Source organism: Salvelinus sp. IW2-2015, linkage group LG25, assembly GCF_002910315.2.
Source record: "Salvelinus sp. IW2-2015 linkage group LG25, ASM291031v2, whole genome shotgun sequence".
Taxonomy (NCBI): Eukaryota; Metazoa; Chordata; class Actinopteri; order Salmoniformes; family Salmonidae; genus Salvelinus; species Salvelinus sp. IW2-2015.
The window spans coordinates 12,169,976-12,185,358 of NC_036865.1; the positions used below are offsets into that span (position 1 = coordinate 12,169,976).

The following is a 15,383-nucleotide window of genomic DNA, read 5'->3' on the forward strand; positions in this document are numbered from 1 at the left end:
TGTGTGGTGTGTGTGTGTGTGTGTGTGTGTGTGTGGTTAGAGAGAGTGTGAGTGTGTGTGTGTGTGTGTGTTGTGTATGTGGTGTGTGTTTGCTTAGTAATGAGAGAAGAGCAGCCTCCTTCCAGGCCAGGCGTGCCTCTTCTCCCAGCTCTGCTTCAGTCAGCTGCGCAGCCTGTGTCTCCCTCCCTCTCTCTCTGCTCTACCACTGTCTCCCCTCTCACCACTGCGCTTGCGTTCTCTTTCCCTCTCTCCCTCTCCCTCTCTCTGTCTTTATTTCCTCGTCTCTCTCACCACCAGTACCAGAGCTTGGGACTAGAGGGTTTTCTCTGTATTTTTGTAAAATGTAGTTGTTGACGTAGCCTTGTTCTGTTCAATGTTCTCTACCTATATAGTCTCTCAATACCCCAATTCATTTAAGTTCAAAATAATTATTGATAGAAATTGCTGACACCATCAAAACCAATGAGGGTTCGGAACACTGTCGGTCTTGTCTCTATCGCTCCGTCCCTGCTCTGTTTTCTAATTCTTCTCTTGTCTTCCTCCTTCTCCTTCTCCTTTACCCACTCCCTCCCACCCCAACTCTTCTGCCTCTCTTTCCCTCTCTCTACTATTCAATGTAATTCAAAGGCCTTTATTGGCATGGTAGACAGTTGTTACATTGCCAAGCAAGTGAAATAGATCATAAACAAAAGTGAAATAAAAAAATTTAAAAAAATTACACTCAGAAAAGTTTCAAAGGAATAGAGACATTTCAAATGTCGTATTATGGCAGTGTTATAACAACGTGTGAATAGTTAAAGTACAAAAGGGAAAATAAATAAACATAAATATGGGTTGTATTTACAATGGTGTTTGTTCTTCACTGGTTGCCCTTTTCTTGTGGCAACAGGTCACACATCTTGCTGCTGGGATGGCACACTGTGGTATTTCACCCAGTAGATATTGGAGTTTATCAAAATTGATCAGCTTAGTTTCCACCACGTTTTGTGGGCAGTGTGCACATAGCCTGTCTTCTCTTGAGAGCCAGGTCTGTCTACAGCAGCCTCCCTCAATAACAAGGCTCACTGAGTCTGTACATACTCAATGCTTTACTTCATTTTGGGTCAGTCACAGTGGTCAGGTATTCTGCCACTGTGTACTCTCTGTTTAGGGCCAAATAGCATTCCAGTTTGCTCTATTTTTTTGTAATTTCTTTCCAATGTGTCAAGTACATATCTTATAGTTTTCTCATGATTTGGTTGGGTCTAATTGTGTTGCTGTCCTTGGGCTCTGTGGAGTCTGTTTGTGTTTGTGAACAGAGCCCCAGGACCAGCTTGCTTAGGGGACTCTTCTCTAGGTTAATCTCTCCGCAGGTGATGGCTTTGTTATGGAAGCTTTGGGAATCACTTCCTTTTAGGCGGTTGTAGAATTTAATGTCTCTCTCTCTTTCTCTCTCTCCTTTCGATGCTCTCTACCTCCATCCAGCCCTCCTTCTCACTTCCTTTCTAATAGGCTCTAAATCCTAAATCTCTCCAAAGTTCATCAGTCGACTAATAGCTCCTAGGAGACACTGAGACTGAAATACAAGAAGCCATAACAATGACGCAAAAACTGATTCCCTTTACGGATTCAGCCTCCTTGTAGACCTTTTAAGATTACTTTAGAAAGGAACAAGAACAAGAAATAGAAAATGATTGCTGAATAAAGGTCATAATGCAAATATAAACTACAACGGGTAAGCTACTGTGATTGGACTATCTATCTGACCTCATTTTAATACATCTTATTACATCATAATTCCATCCTATTGACAAGACTTGCTCGGCCAACAGAGCAAGAGACATTCATTTCATAAGAAGTAGCAAAATGAGGCCACACTGGCGACACATAATGTAAATGAATACAATTAAAGATAGAAATACAAATAGAAGCCATTACTGTGGCAGGAACTGCTGGTACACATTAAGAGTTTCCGTCAACAAGATGATCCATACCGATACTGTGTGGGGAGTTTCAAAACCAAATTGATGCCAAGAATAATTGTATTACCATGTCGATGGATGTGCATAGAAGTCACCAGCAGAGGACATTAACTCATAAAGACCTCCGGCTAAGAGCCACATGAATAGATAGTTCAATTTCTGCTAGCCTGCTTTTGATCAGCAGGTGGCAGTGTAAGACAGATCACTAAAATACATTTTTTACGCTCCAAGGTTGATGATAACATTTTGTCTCCCCAACTTTGATCCTTTATCAATATTCGTGACAGTTGCGGTGTCTAGTGAAAAACTGTCCTGTAAAAATGGCAATGCCATTGTCCAAAGCTTTAGTGGCTTGTTTGATTCCTCCACTCTGTACTAATAATGTGGACACAATATCAAGGCCTGTTCTTTGTTTACGAGTTATGTCCCACCTGGGACAAAGACGACTAAGTAAGGAAGTCTGTAAATAGTTTCCCTCTTATTGACTTTCAATATGGCCGTCTATCTGTTACATTTAACCCAATGAACAGAATCCATCATGACCAGACAAGACACGTTATCACAAGACAATCATGGGGAGACCCAGGTCTCTCTGACACAACTTATTAGGGATTGTGCCTCAGACAAGTCAGCTAAACGTACTGGAAGGTCTGAAAATGGTCTAGAAGGTCATGTTAATGGAGTTACTGGGCACAGAGGGACTATTTAGTCTCACAGGCTCTATTGTGTCCTGTTGACAGATTCCGACCAATGGTTAAGCTTCAGAGTTAAATAAATACATCTTATTCAGTGATATATATATCCTAGACCCAGATAAAATGCATTCTATTGATAAGTACATCATTTTTATGTTAAATGCTCCATACATAGACAGAGAATACTATTTTGTTAGACTGATGAAACAAAACCAAGAACATTTATTCATAGCACGTGTGCCTGCCGCAGAGAAAACACGTAATTCAATTATCCACCAGACATTCTAATTGGAGCTACAGTTCAGATAACTCTATTTCATGGACAGAGCAAGTTAAGATCAACCTCTGGGGTATTCTAAGAGAAGAATCCAGGAGCACTTCAGAAGTGCATCAGCTCTTATGACAGAGAAGCGGTCATTCGTATTCACACGTTCCTTCCTCATGTCATGCCTTATAACAGAGACATTATTCACACTAATGCACAAGAGCATAAGGGCAGCTTTGTGATTCATTGTGCCCTTCTGCATGACGTCAAAGTCAGCGGATCAGGCATACTCTAAATTCCCTCATAGAACTGTCTATAGTTTATGTACTGTAGTAGTTTGTGTCAGAAAATCACATCTGGTCCAAACTGAATGATCTATTTAACAGCTGTTACGCATGGTATTTGACAATAATAGTGGATGCTGTAGTGTTGTCAGGACTCCCTCCACTGGCCAGATAAATCCAGTGTTAGGTAAGAAAGGTAATTTCTGGGAGTGGTGCTTTTGTCTTTCCCAGACAGCCTTCATTAGCTAATGGCCTTGTCCAGGACTAATCCATTCAGTCTCACAGACATCACTTTTCCAACCTAGACAGTACGTAGTGTAACACTCTGTGCCCACTCTCTTTCACTCTCTCCCTCGTTTCTCTGTTTTCTCCTTATTCCATCTCTTTCACCAACCCAGAAACCCTGCTTTGTTTCTTTTTGTCTTTTACCCTAGGCAGTGCCATTGGAGATACTGTACATGCTCATGCCTTTCCCTGTTTAGCTGCCCAAGAGGCCTGTCATGACGCAGTGTGATTTACTACAGCCTCCTTGAAAATAACTACCAACTAAATGATAACATTCATTCAAATAAAAACAACTATCTGTTGAGACGTATAGGACAGTCCCATAACAAGTGTAAATAAAATGGTTGTCAATGCAATAAGTACTCTAATGGGTTCAAACTGGACATTTGATAAAGTCTCCTCCTTCATATTACTATAGTGTTTATCAGTGAGTGGGTGGGGTTCCTCTCTCTCTCTCTCTCTCTCTCTCTGACAGCTGGGGTGGTGGACCAAGGCTCTATGGTGGATCAGAGGAAGGGTCCTACGCCCCCCTCCCCCTGTCGGGGTGTTACCCCCTGTGCCAGCTGAGACAGCTCCCAGACCTTACGCGCTCATCAAATATTCAAAAGCACCAAAACACAGGAACCCCTTCATCCCCCTGGAGAGTACCCACATCATGCAAATCATTTGAAATATAATGACGACCCAACAGTATACTCAGAACTGCATATTTAACACTGGATGAAGGGGGAAGCACACACCCCTTTTCTTAATTTGCTCTCATGTGGACTGTAGAGATTTGAGAGTGCCAGTTCTTGAGGCTCTGTTAGATAAATCTCCTTCAAACTCACTTATATAGATGCCGGGGCTGAGAAGTTTTGACAGATGAAGCTGTAAACTGATTCATCTGAGAGATTTGACATATACTGATGAATTCCTCAAAGCTATCCTGTTTCATTAATTGCAGGACCATTATGCAAAAACTTGCACAGCCTGTGATTTCTACACTCAGAGTTAAATCCCAAAGCTCTCATGTGGCTTATAACAAGATATTTGATCTTGTTTAAGGCAACTTGCTACAATGTGGTAAAACATCAATTCCTGCAGCAGTTCTCTTTATCTCATTGCATGCCCACTGGGCACAAACTGGTTGAATCAACGTTGTTTCAACGTAATTTGTCAACGTATTGTGATGTTGAATCTATGTTTGAAACACATTTGGATTTGCAAAAAGTAATCAACCAGTACTGTTTTCAATTTAGATGTTGACATTTTTGCATATTCTCACTGTTTAATCAATGTCTGTTTTTCATCCTATATTCAATATACTTGGGTGGTTGAAATTATGTTGAATTTCATATTTGATTAGACATATTTTATTTGACTTTATTTAAATGTTGATTGTAAAATGGTATGTTTGAATCAACGTCACTGTCTCAATGTCATGCCATCAACCTAAATAAACAGATACCTATATTGAAATAAGTCACAGTCCAACTATTCCTGCCTGAACAGTGACTTCTACTGGTATATGAGGGGTATATGAGGGGTAATGTGGAATCTAGTCAAGCCAAGTCTTGACCTGACTCTTTTTTTTTGTTGGAGTGAGGGTTTTGGACCAATGGCGTTATCTGGGAGATCCGTTAGACATCCATGAATATCATAGATGCTTTGGATAAGATTGCGTCAGTGAGGATAACAAGAAGTGGGCTTGTTTTGTTTTATTGTGTGTCCGAGGAGCAGAAGGAGCGTGCTTTGCAACTGAAAAATATATCGGATTGGAATGTGTTGTGTGTAACAGATTGCCTATCAAGGGGGTTATCTCTGGAGTGGCGCTAGACGTGAGTTCAAAGGATGTAGCTGAAAAAGTAGATGCCGTGATTGGTGCATGCCGACTGACCCGTATGGTTGATAGAGTGAGCCCACTCCATCCATTCTTCCTTCACATATACAGTATATTTGGGTTATGTCAGATACCCTGTAAGAACCTATGTGCCCAAACATATGCAGTGTAATAAATGTAAACCATTTGTATGTAGACAGGAAGAGTATCGTATGCCAGTTGAGGCGAAATGCTGCAATTGTGGTGGTGAGCATGTGCCCAAATTCATGAAGTGCCCTGTTAGGGTGAAGGAGACCAAGCAGACAAGAGTAAGGGCTGTCCAGCATGTCTCCTATCCGGAGGTGGTGAGAAGAGTGCAAAAAGGGAGTAACATTGAAGAAACCATGGTAGTTGGATTAGAAAAAACTGTAAATGTTACTCGCCAACAGGATCCGGACATGTTGCATGTTAAAATGGTGGACTTTGCATTGTTTATTGCATTGATTAGAAACTACACAGCTCAAACAAAGAAGAAAATCTGAGAAAATAGGCATTGTTGTGAGGGATTTTACAGCGGAGGCATTACACGGAATCCTGTCGACGGATGTTCGGTCCTCAGAGGCCCCTGAGCCTGTGTAGGGATGTGATTTGGACTAAGACTGAAGGAGTGGGATGGGGTTTTGAATTTATTTTATTTTTGTATCGCAATATTTTTTTTGTTTACTACAGTAGGTGGCGGCCCGCAAACAAACGTTAAAGGTGCATGCCACCACCTACTGTACTTGATGTAGATGGTAACTTGAGTGACACCTCCAGTGTTACAACATGTGGTCATACTGAAAGGTTGTTTGATAGTGATGAGATTGAGAGTTCGTCTGATAGTGTGTGAAGCAGGATCATCTCAAACTGCAACAAAGGGTGGTATATTTGTGAAGCTGGCATCTTGGGCTAATGTAAACAACCTCACCAGGGGAGCAAGACGTAGTTTATTGGTAATTCTCAGAGAAGAGGGGCTGAATGTTCCAAAAAATGCACACACACTTATGCATACACCCAGAGAGTACAACACCGTTGAGCAGGGTATGGTGAAGACTCTGGTTGTGCATCCAAATTGAATTGAGGAAGGCAATTAATTGGTGTGGATGTCGATTAAGGCAGTCCCCTGCACCTCTCTGATTCAGAGGGGCTGGGTTAAATGCGGAAGATACCTTTCCCAGATTATAGTTGAAAATGCAATAATTAAAAACTGCTGGTTGTTACAACTGACTTACATTGTTCAAACCCTCACCACACCATTCAGAATCAAAACTGCAATGTGAAGACGTTGAAAATCACAGAAGCCAGTGAAGTCGAAATCTCCAAGAGAAACTGAAAGAGAACTACATTCAAATCATTTAAAACTGGTATGTTAAAACATACAGTACATTGACAGTTTGTACATTCAGTTTACTTGGAATGGTTTTTATTCTGTATATTGTGTGTTTAGAATTGCATGAGGAATGTAACTCCCACCTCCAGCCACTACTGCCTCCAAGTTATGTAAATATGGTAGCCTGCATTGCTGATTACTAATCGACCCCTTGTCCCTAGCCACTGAACATTCACCTTGCCTTTTGATTGACAGGGAGACAATTTTAACGTATTACTTTATGTGTCGCTCTGGATAAGAGCGTCTGCTAAATGACTTAAATGTAAATGTAAATGTAAATATGTGTGGCTAGTGAGAAGGTAGCCTTAATTTTCAGGAAAAGGTCTACCCAAGGCCCACCAAAATATGCCCTGATGTACCAGAAAACCTGTGCCTCTGCTACCAAGAAGCAAAGACTAAAAGCAGCACAAGCTGCATTTGAGAAAGGTATTCTAATTGTAAAAACAATTGGCATGATGTTGTCCAATCTTTAATTGCAGAGAATCATCTTGGTCTCTCACGTGGCTTAACAACGAAGCATGAAGGCTTGAGGTCTCATTCTGCCTTCTTAATTGAGGGATCTCCCTCACCAAATCAGACCTTTTTCCTGTGACAGACACAAGTATGAAACTCTCCATTTAGAATGTTATATTTGGAAGTGGATCAATCTAAAATACCTTGTTTCAGAATACATTTTTAAAATGTGACCCTTTAAAGGAAAGTCGCCCTACTCTGGTTGAGGAATTTGACTTCAACCTCAACGAGACAGAGGAAGATTTACTAACGGTAGAAGAGCAGCTAACGGAGAATTATTTTCGAAAAATACATGGTGAGAAATTAAATGTTTCATTGGTATGAGTTGAATGACATTGTTTTGCCATGTAGTACTGGATGAAAAAATCCTGTACATGTGTAATGCATTAGTGTCCTTTTATAAAATGACCGCTCAAATCTCAAAGCTGGGGGGGGGACATCCCCGGACCGAGTGAAGAGAGCAATGCTCCGGTAAACTATTACCATATTTCTTTAACTTTCAAATTAGGTCATGCTGTGTTGATTGTAAAGTACATATTTGGTGTTCTATACAGAATCCTGACCAACAGCCTCATGTCAACGATGAATATGAAAGGAAACCATGGGAAGAGGGCCTTTGAGGACCTTTGCAGCTTCATTATTAGGTACAGAGTCCAAATCATGACATTTGAATAACTTCTCTACCTAATATGTTTTCCCCTTTACAGCGGGCGTGAGTCTTGGCGAATCAAAGACTACAGGCGATGTCAGCCTGCCTGAAATATGCACCTGACCGCAAGGGGGGCAGTGGGAGGGTCAAAGAGTAATGGGAGGAAAGAGTTCTTAAGAAGTTAAAAGCAGCAAAGCTTCTTCCAACTGTGTATTTTCTTGGGGTTTATTGTATTTTTACATTTGTGTTTCCAGAAGCTTTTTTGGGGCTTGTACATCTATTGAGGTGCAATACATTTTCATTTAAACTTTTCTTGACTTTGACAAAGAAAGATTGCATAACAGTTTTTACATGGACAAAGGTTTACACAATTCTGTTCCAAATTACTGCTCTAATTGGGATAGACATAATTTGTATGGAAGCAACAACTACTGCTGAGGCTTAATAGATGTTGGAGGATACATTTGTAGAAGGTATTTGACTACGGATTTTCAGTGCCCAATCACTGCCCCTTGCTGATGACTGTTAAATCCCTGACACTACACTGACCCCTTCCTTTAGGCCTCTGTGAACTCTGCTCCTCATCCTAAAGCTTCTTAAATCCTACCCAAAGTGAATCCATTCATTCAAACCCTCTCGCCATGTTAATTCAATTTCATGCTGGTTCATGCTTCTTCACTCTCCCCACCTGTCCACTTACATCCTATATTCCATAACTCCTCCTCACAATTTAATTTCTCTGGTGAGTGTAAAACCCGCCCACTCTGACACAAGCAACAGTAAAAGAGGTCGGGCAATTTTTTGAGGCATAAATTCTCATTAACTGTACAACATTGTAACGCTTGAAATGGTTTCTTTCGCCTCCATGTGCAGAAACTCTCTCATTATAAGTATGTGAACATGCCGAAGGAGAAGGAACGACAGAAGAAGCTAGAGGGACTCACGGTTCAATATGAAGCACCGTATATTAATCAGACAGTTAGCTGAGCCTGACTTGCATTAAATCGTCTGTATCAATGAAACTGGAACATTGTCAATTAGATCACAAACACCCTCCGCTCATTAAAAGCTACTGCTGCCCACACATGCTTTTCTTTTCTATTATAGAAAGGCCTCCTCATGTCTCTTCAACATTTGAGGTCTAGTCTTAAAGCTTATTCATATATCGTGTGAAATTGCATGCAATTTAGTAGGTTGTGCATCACAATGTACAGTATGTCAACATCAATCCACAAGTGCTTGTTATTACAGTAATAACATTTGATCACACTTCTTCTTGCACTTGTTTGTGTGGGAATGTTATTCGTTCCAGGTCCAAGGTCTGATGAGGACAATAAGGACAAATATAATGATTAACTGTGGCTATATTTAACCATCAACACCATTTGTCCATTCCTAGTCTTCATCTTCTGGGGAAAATAAAGATGTGGGTTCAACTTGTATAAAGAGGTGAGAGTGTTGTCACTTGGATGAATCTATTATTATAAATATTTTTTGCTGTTTTAGGTCAGTATCTCTTTCTCTTTCTTTCTTTCTTTCTTTCTTTCTTTCTTTCTTCCTTTCTTTCTTTCTTTCTATCTTTTTATTCTCCAGTCATTCTGAAGGACAGTATGGCAACAAACATTGTGGCATATTTCATGTCCAAATCATTCCAATGTGTCTGAAATTGATTGTGTAGCTCAAAGTTACAGTACATGGCCATAGCTAGAGCTGACAAGAGCTCTTGAATACGCTTGTACGCGAGAAGATCACAGGCCAAACAGGTGAAACTGTGGATAATGATGATTTTCAGTGGACACCTGAGCACTGTTGTAAACCCTCTACAATTGTAGCCTTGTTTAATCAACTGCTTTTTACATATGCAAACAATACCATCTGCTATCTCTTCTGGCCATGGTTCTTGTGATGGATCATTCAGCCCAAACCCCACTGTCTTATGTCAGGGTGATAGTTGTCTGCTCCGTCGATTGAGCGATTGCGCGTTACATTTACATTTAAGTCATTTAGCAGACGCTCTTATCCAGAGCGACTTACAMATTGGAAAGTTCATACATATTCATCCTGGTCCCCCCGTGGGAATTGAACCCACAACCCTGGCGTTGCAAGCGCCATGCTCTACCAACTGAGCCACACGGGACCGCGTTGCGTACTAATGATTCCACCTGTCAGAAGACAATGCCCAAATCCAAGTTTCTTATAACAAACTGAAACTGTGGGGATGCTACTATTGCTAACAACCGTGATGAGAGTGGTGAGGGTTGCCGTTGGTCTTGTTGATGTTTGCCATTTTTAACAGACTGAAAAAATGTCCTTATCGGCTGCTCTATAAATGAGGTGTAAATGTCCATGTCGAACTTGTACTTGCTTGTATATTCAGTAGTCATCACTCACCTAAAGGCACTGCCTGATTTCCAGAACACAATGGAAGTGTGGTTATTTGCACTTGCAAATCACCTGAATTCACTGATTATTTGGTTCTGGTCTTGTGACCCAGAACCAAATACTGCATGTGGGCTAAATGTTTAAGATGAAAAGGTAGGTTGTGCGATTATGAATAAACAACATCACAAGGGACCAAAATTAATTGGTTTTAAGTTACTGCTAACAAATTGACGAAGTCCTGTTGCTTAAGGATGCTTGAGGCCACCTGCCTTTTCACCTTTTAACTCCTCCCCTAAACTCTCCTTAATCTGTGTCGCTCAAAAGGAGACAGATACTGTCCAAATAAAAGACTGCCAGGTCTACAGCCCAGTTGTAACTGCAATATGGACTCCAAGGACCTGAATACTACCAACTGCTCTCACATGGTCCTCTCTCCTCTCAACCAGAGCACATCAGTTTCAACAAGGCAAATCCATGTCTCCTCGTGTCTCTTTTGGCAAATCGTACAGAATGAGACATCACTGGTCCTTTTGGTCTTGTTGTTCATGACTCTTTTCCTCTTCTCTGTGATGGTGAACAGCTACCTGCTGATCGCGCTGAAGAGCTCAGATAGCTTCTCCTGGCGGCCTCGCTATACTCTGCTGAAGAATCTGATCGTCAGTGACCTGTTGCTGTCTCTCGCTCTGTCGTCCACCGTGCTCCGCTGCCTGTTGACCAGGCACACACTGGTGTTTGGAGGCTGGTGCATTTTGCAGGTCACTGTCTGTAGCACAGGCATCCTATGCTCTCTGCTCACTCTGACCCTCATGGCCGTGGAGCGTTTCATCTTTATATGCCACGGCCTCCGTTACATGGTCATCTTGACTTCCAGGCGACTACATCTGGCCATAGCGCTGACCTGGGTACTTTCCGTGACCGTAGCTGTTGTCCGAGTGGGTCTTCTACTCTCTGGACAGACCTCTTTTGGCAGAGCCATTCCAGGGCTACTATGCGATCCCATAATCATGGATAAACTACCTGGCCTTCACTGGGCAATGAAGATGTTCCACACAGTCACTATCATTGTTGTACTTCTCGTCTGCATCTTGACCTTCTCCATCTGCTACAGACGCATGTACCAAGCGGCCCGCAGAGTCGTGGAACCCTTCCACTCTGACAATAGTCTCGCCCGTCACACCATCACCTTCTATTTCTTCATGTTCTTCCTGCAGCTGCTGCCCATCATGGGGAATATAGCTAGATTGGTGCTAAGGAAAACCATGTCCATGACACCTCCTGATCATTTGTCACTGGCGGAGCGCTCAATGTTTTTAACTGTGTTAGTGGCGTTCATGGTACCGCCATGCATCAACCCACTTGCCTACGGTATTCGGAACACGGAGGTACGGCACACACTGGCACAGCTGTTCAGACTGCAGCAGAGGAGGCGGGGAGAAGTGGCCTAATCCTCCCAGTTTACTTTATTGAATCTCCTTGAGGAAATGTGCAGAGGGAGAGGTGGGACAGCTAGTGTGTCTTGAGGATAAAAGTTGTACTTTTCAGAACCTTCCCCATGATATCTACCTTTACCATGTACAGTCAGGTCTGTAATTATTGGCACCTTGCTTTGCTTTTAGGCCCATGGGGAAGGGTGGTATGAGGAGGGGTTTTCTGGTTGCTAGGGGGGTGGGAAGGGGTGGAAAACATGGTTTCCGGGTGGGTGGTTGGGGGGGAGACATGTGCTGTAGGATGGGTGGGGTTGGAGTAATGAGGTGGGAGGTTGAGGGTAGAGGCTCACTTTGTTTTTCTCTTTCATAGCTACTCAATTTATTCTTCCTTTTTGGCTCTGTGATGCGCAGTAACTGTTCCATTATATGCATTTGTGCATTGTGCATGTAGCCCACAAGAAATGCAAAACATTATAAAGATTTGGTCACACAAAAAGAAGATAGGGGTCAAACTTATTGTCACCCCTGTTTTCAGTACTCTACCATGCTCCGAGTATAACGACACTGAGCCTTTTTCTGAAATGTTTTATGAGATTGGAGAACATGTTGGGAGGGATCTTAGACCATCCCTCTATACAGAATCTTTCCAGATCCTTAATATCCTTCATCTGATCTTATGGACTGCCCTCTTCAATTCAAACCACAAGTTTTCAATGGGGTTCAATTCCGGGGAGACTAATAGCCAAATACCTCTATTTTCATGTCATTTGAACATAGCATCGCTTCTGATCCAAGTACCAATGCCATTCATCAAACTCCAAGCGGTGCTATGGTCAGATGACATGAAAATAGATCTCTTTGAGTTTGGCGTTGAAAAAGAGAAGCATATGCAGAAAAGTACCTCATACTTATGGTTAAAATATGGTGGTAGATCTTTGATGTTATATGGCTATTTTGCTTCCATCATGAACTTAATCAAGTATGAGGACATTTTAGACAAAAACCTGGGCTAGGTTTCCCAAAAGCATCATAGCACTAAGAGCATCTTAATTCCATTGAAAATAAATGGACTAAAGATGATCTTAGTGCTACGATGTTTTAGGGAAACCTAGCCCAGATTGTCTCTGCCTGGGGGCTGACACCTGGCCATAAGTAGATCTTCCAGCAAGACAATAACCCCAAGCACTAATCAACATCCTCAGTAAAAGGTTTAATTGACCACAAAATCAATATTTTGCAACGACCATCTCAGTCTCCGGACTTGAACACCATTAAAAACCTATGGTTTGAATTGATGAGTTCAGTCTATAAGAGCAGACGAAGGATATCAAGGATCTGGAAAGATTCTGTATGGAGGAATGGTGTAAGATCCCTCCCAATGTGTTCTCCAATCTCATAAAACATATTATAAAAAGGCTCAGTGTCGTTATCCTTACAAGGGGAGGGTGCTAGAGTATTGAAAACAGGGGTGCCAATAATTTTGAACCCTATCTTTGAAAAAAAGAAATATTACTTGTTAAACAAAATCTCTTTCTCTGAACAATTATATTAGTGTACAATTATATATATGTTTTTGTATACAGTATAGTATAGTATTTGTATTATTTATTTTATAAAGTATTTTTTGAACATCTTTATCAAGGGTGCCAATAATTATGGATCTGACTGTACCTCTGATGTGCATCTCTTCTGTCAGACTGGGCCTTACAGTAAGCCTTTACTTAGACCCTCCATCATAAACCCTACTCATACGACAGCTATGACAGCTGATGACAGCTAATGACAAGAAACTTGAAGATTCAAGCGTTACAGATTGTACTTGTATTTGAATGTACTTGTATGTAATGTTTTATTTAATATACCTTATGATTGTGTATGTAATGTGTGTTGTACCATGTATTTGTGTATAAAAAACAACTACATTGTATGTACTGTGGTCATGAGGATGTTGCCGTAAACATGGTAGCTACAGTATTCATCGTCTAGCTAGCACTACAAGCAAATATAGTTTCCTTCCTAGTAGAAAACACTAGCAAACATGATGGCTGCACAAACGTACATTCTTTATAACTAGGATGGCAAAACTATCGGTAATTTACCAAAGTTACCAGAATTGTCAGGTAATTAACAGGTCATCTATGGCAACCTATGGTAACATTGGTAATTTATATTTGAATACATTTTTTAAATGTATTCATATAAAAAAAAATCTTAATCTTTATAACTGTGTCCATATTGCCCATGAGTTTCTAGTGATGATGGCCAAGCGGTCGATCGCGGTCGACTGGTTGATCATCAAGGCATTTCTAGTCGATCACCAAACATTTCTGGAAGAACCCAACGATAAAGCCTTGCTTTCCTCATTTTTCTTATTAGTCTCGCGCTGTTGACGGTAGGTGCACTTGATTCAGCAGTCCTAGGCAAAGTGTTCGCATTTTGAACCATTTCATGTGTCTGAAGATAGAACTCCACCTACCTGGCAGACCCAGAGTGCAAATCAAGTGCACCTATAGGGCTACCGCTGGCCAATCAGCTCAGATCACCGTGTCTGCACAGTTTCCTTGAGCCATAGACTGTAGAAAGAAGCCATGAACGCACAGCGAAGTTGATACTGTGAAATGTGAAACATTTTAAAACCATGCATAGAGAGACTCAACCAATACACAAAAGCATAATTTACTATTAACTCTAAACTCACTCTAAATTTTTGTTTAGTGTATAATGTCAATCCTCCATTGGAAATCTATTGAAATCATAGAAATATAGATAATAGAAGAAACAATTTTAAGTTGACATTTGACAATGGGTTGACAATTGTGTCTCAACGGGCACAACACAATCACTTCAGATGATGTGAAATAGGGTCTAAGCTTCAACAAATGTGAATAGGAAAAAAATCTTGAGTTTACAGGTTTTTAGATCATTTACGTTTAAAGGTTAAGAAAATGACAAATGTTATTAAAACCTTTTTTTCAGAAATGATCAAATAATTTTGTTTGACAACACTGTTTGTAAGCTTTTAAATGATATCAAACTCACCCGTTTATCTTTTCCAGTGATGAAGACATGGATGTTTCATGGTATAATAAGGAATTATCATGGTCCACACACACCAACACAGTTGTGAAGAAGCCACAACAATGCCTCTTCCCCCTCAGGAGGCTGAAAAGATTTGGCATGGTCCCTCAGATCCTCAAAAACATTTACAGCTGCACCATTGAGAGCATCTTGACTGGATGCATCACTGTTTGGTATGGCAACTGCTTTGCATCCAACTACAAGGTGTTACAAGAGGGTAGTTACAGAGGGTAGTGCGTACGGCCCAGTACATCACTGGGGCCAAGCTCTCTGCCTTCCAGGACCTCTATCAGGCGGTTTCAGTCAAGTCATAGACTGTATCAATCCTGTTGCCTAGTCACTTTATCCCTAGCTATGTACATATCTAATTCAATTACCCCGTACCCCTGCACATCAACTCAGTACTGGTACCCCGTGTATGTAGCAAAGTTATCGTTACTTATTGTGTATTTATTCCTTGTTATTATAATTTTTTAAATAATTTCTCTTTTTTTTCTTTCTGCATTGTTGGAAAGTAAACATTTTACTGTTAGTCTACACCTGTTGTTTACAAAGCATGTGACAAACAACATTAGATTTGACTGTATGGTGGGGTATGCAAAATGGGTCAACTT

General features: G+C 41.0%; 1 protein-coding gene across 1 annotated transcript; it reads left to right on the forward strand.

Moving 5' to 3' along the window:
- The first annotated feature begins 10,809 nt into the window (after positions 1-10,809).
- Positions 10,810-11,709, forward strand: LOC111951707 (olfactory receptor 14I1). Its single transcript, XM_023969917.1, has one exon. It carries the CDS (start codon positions 10,810-10,812, stop codon positions 11,707-11,709), a length of 900 nt encoding a protein of 299 aa, XP_023825685.1.
- Positions 11,710-15,383: the final 3,674 nt, after the last annotated feature.

Coding starts and splice junctions, on each gene's coding strand:
- LOC111951707 (XM_023969917.1), top strand. CDS start 10,810: ATGACTCTTTTCCTCTTCTCTGTGATGGTGAACAGCTACCTGCTGATC.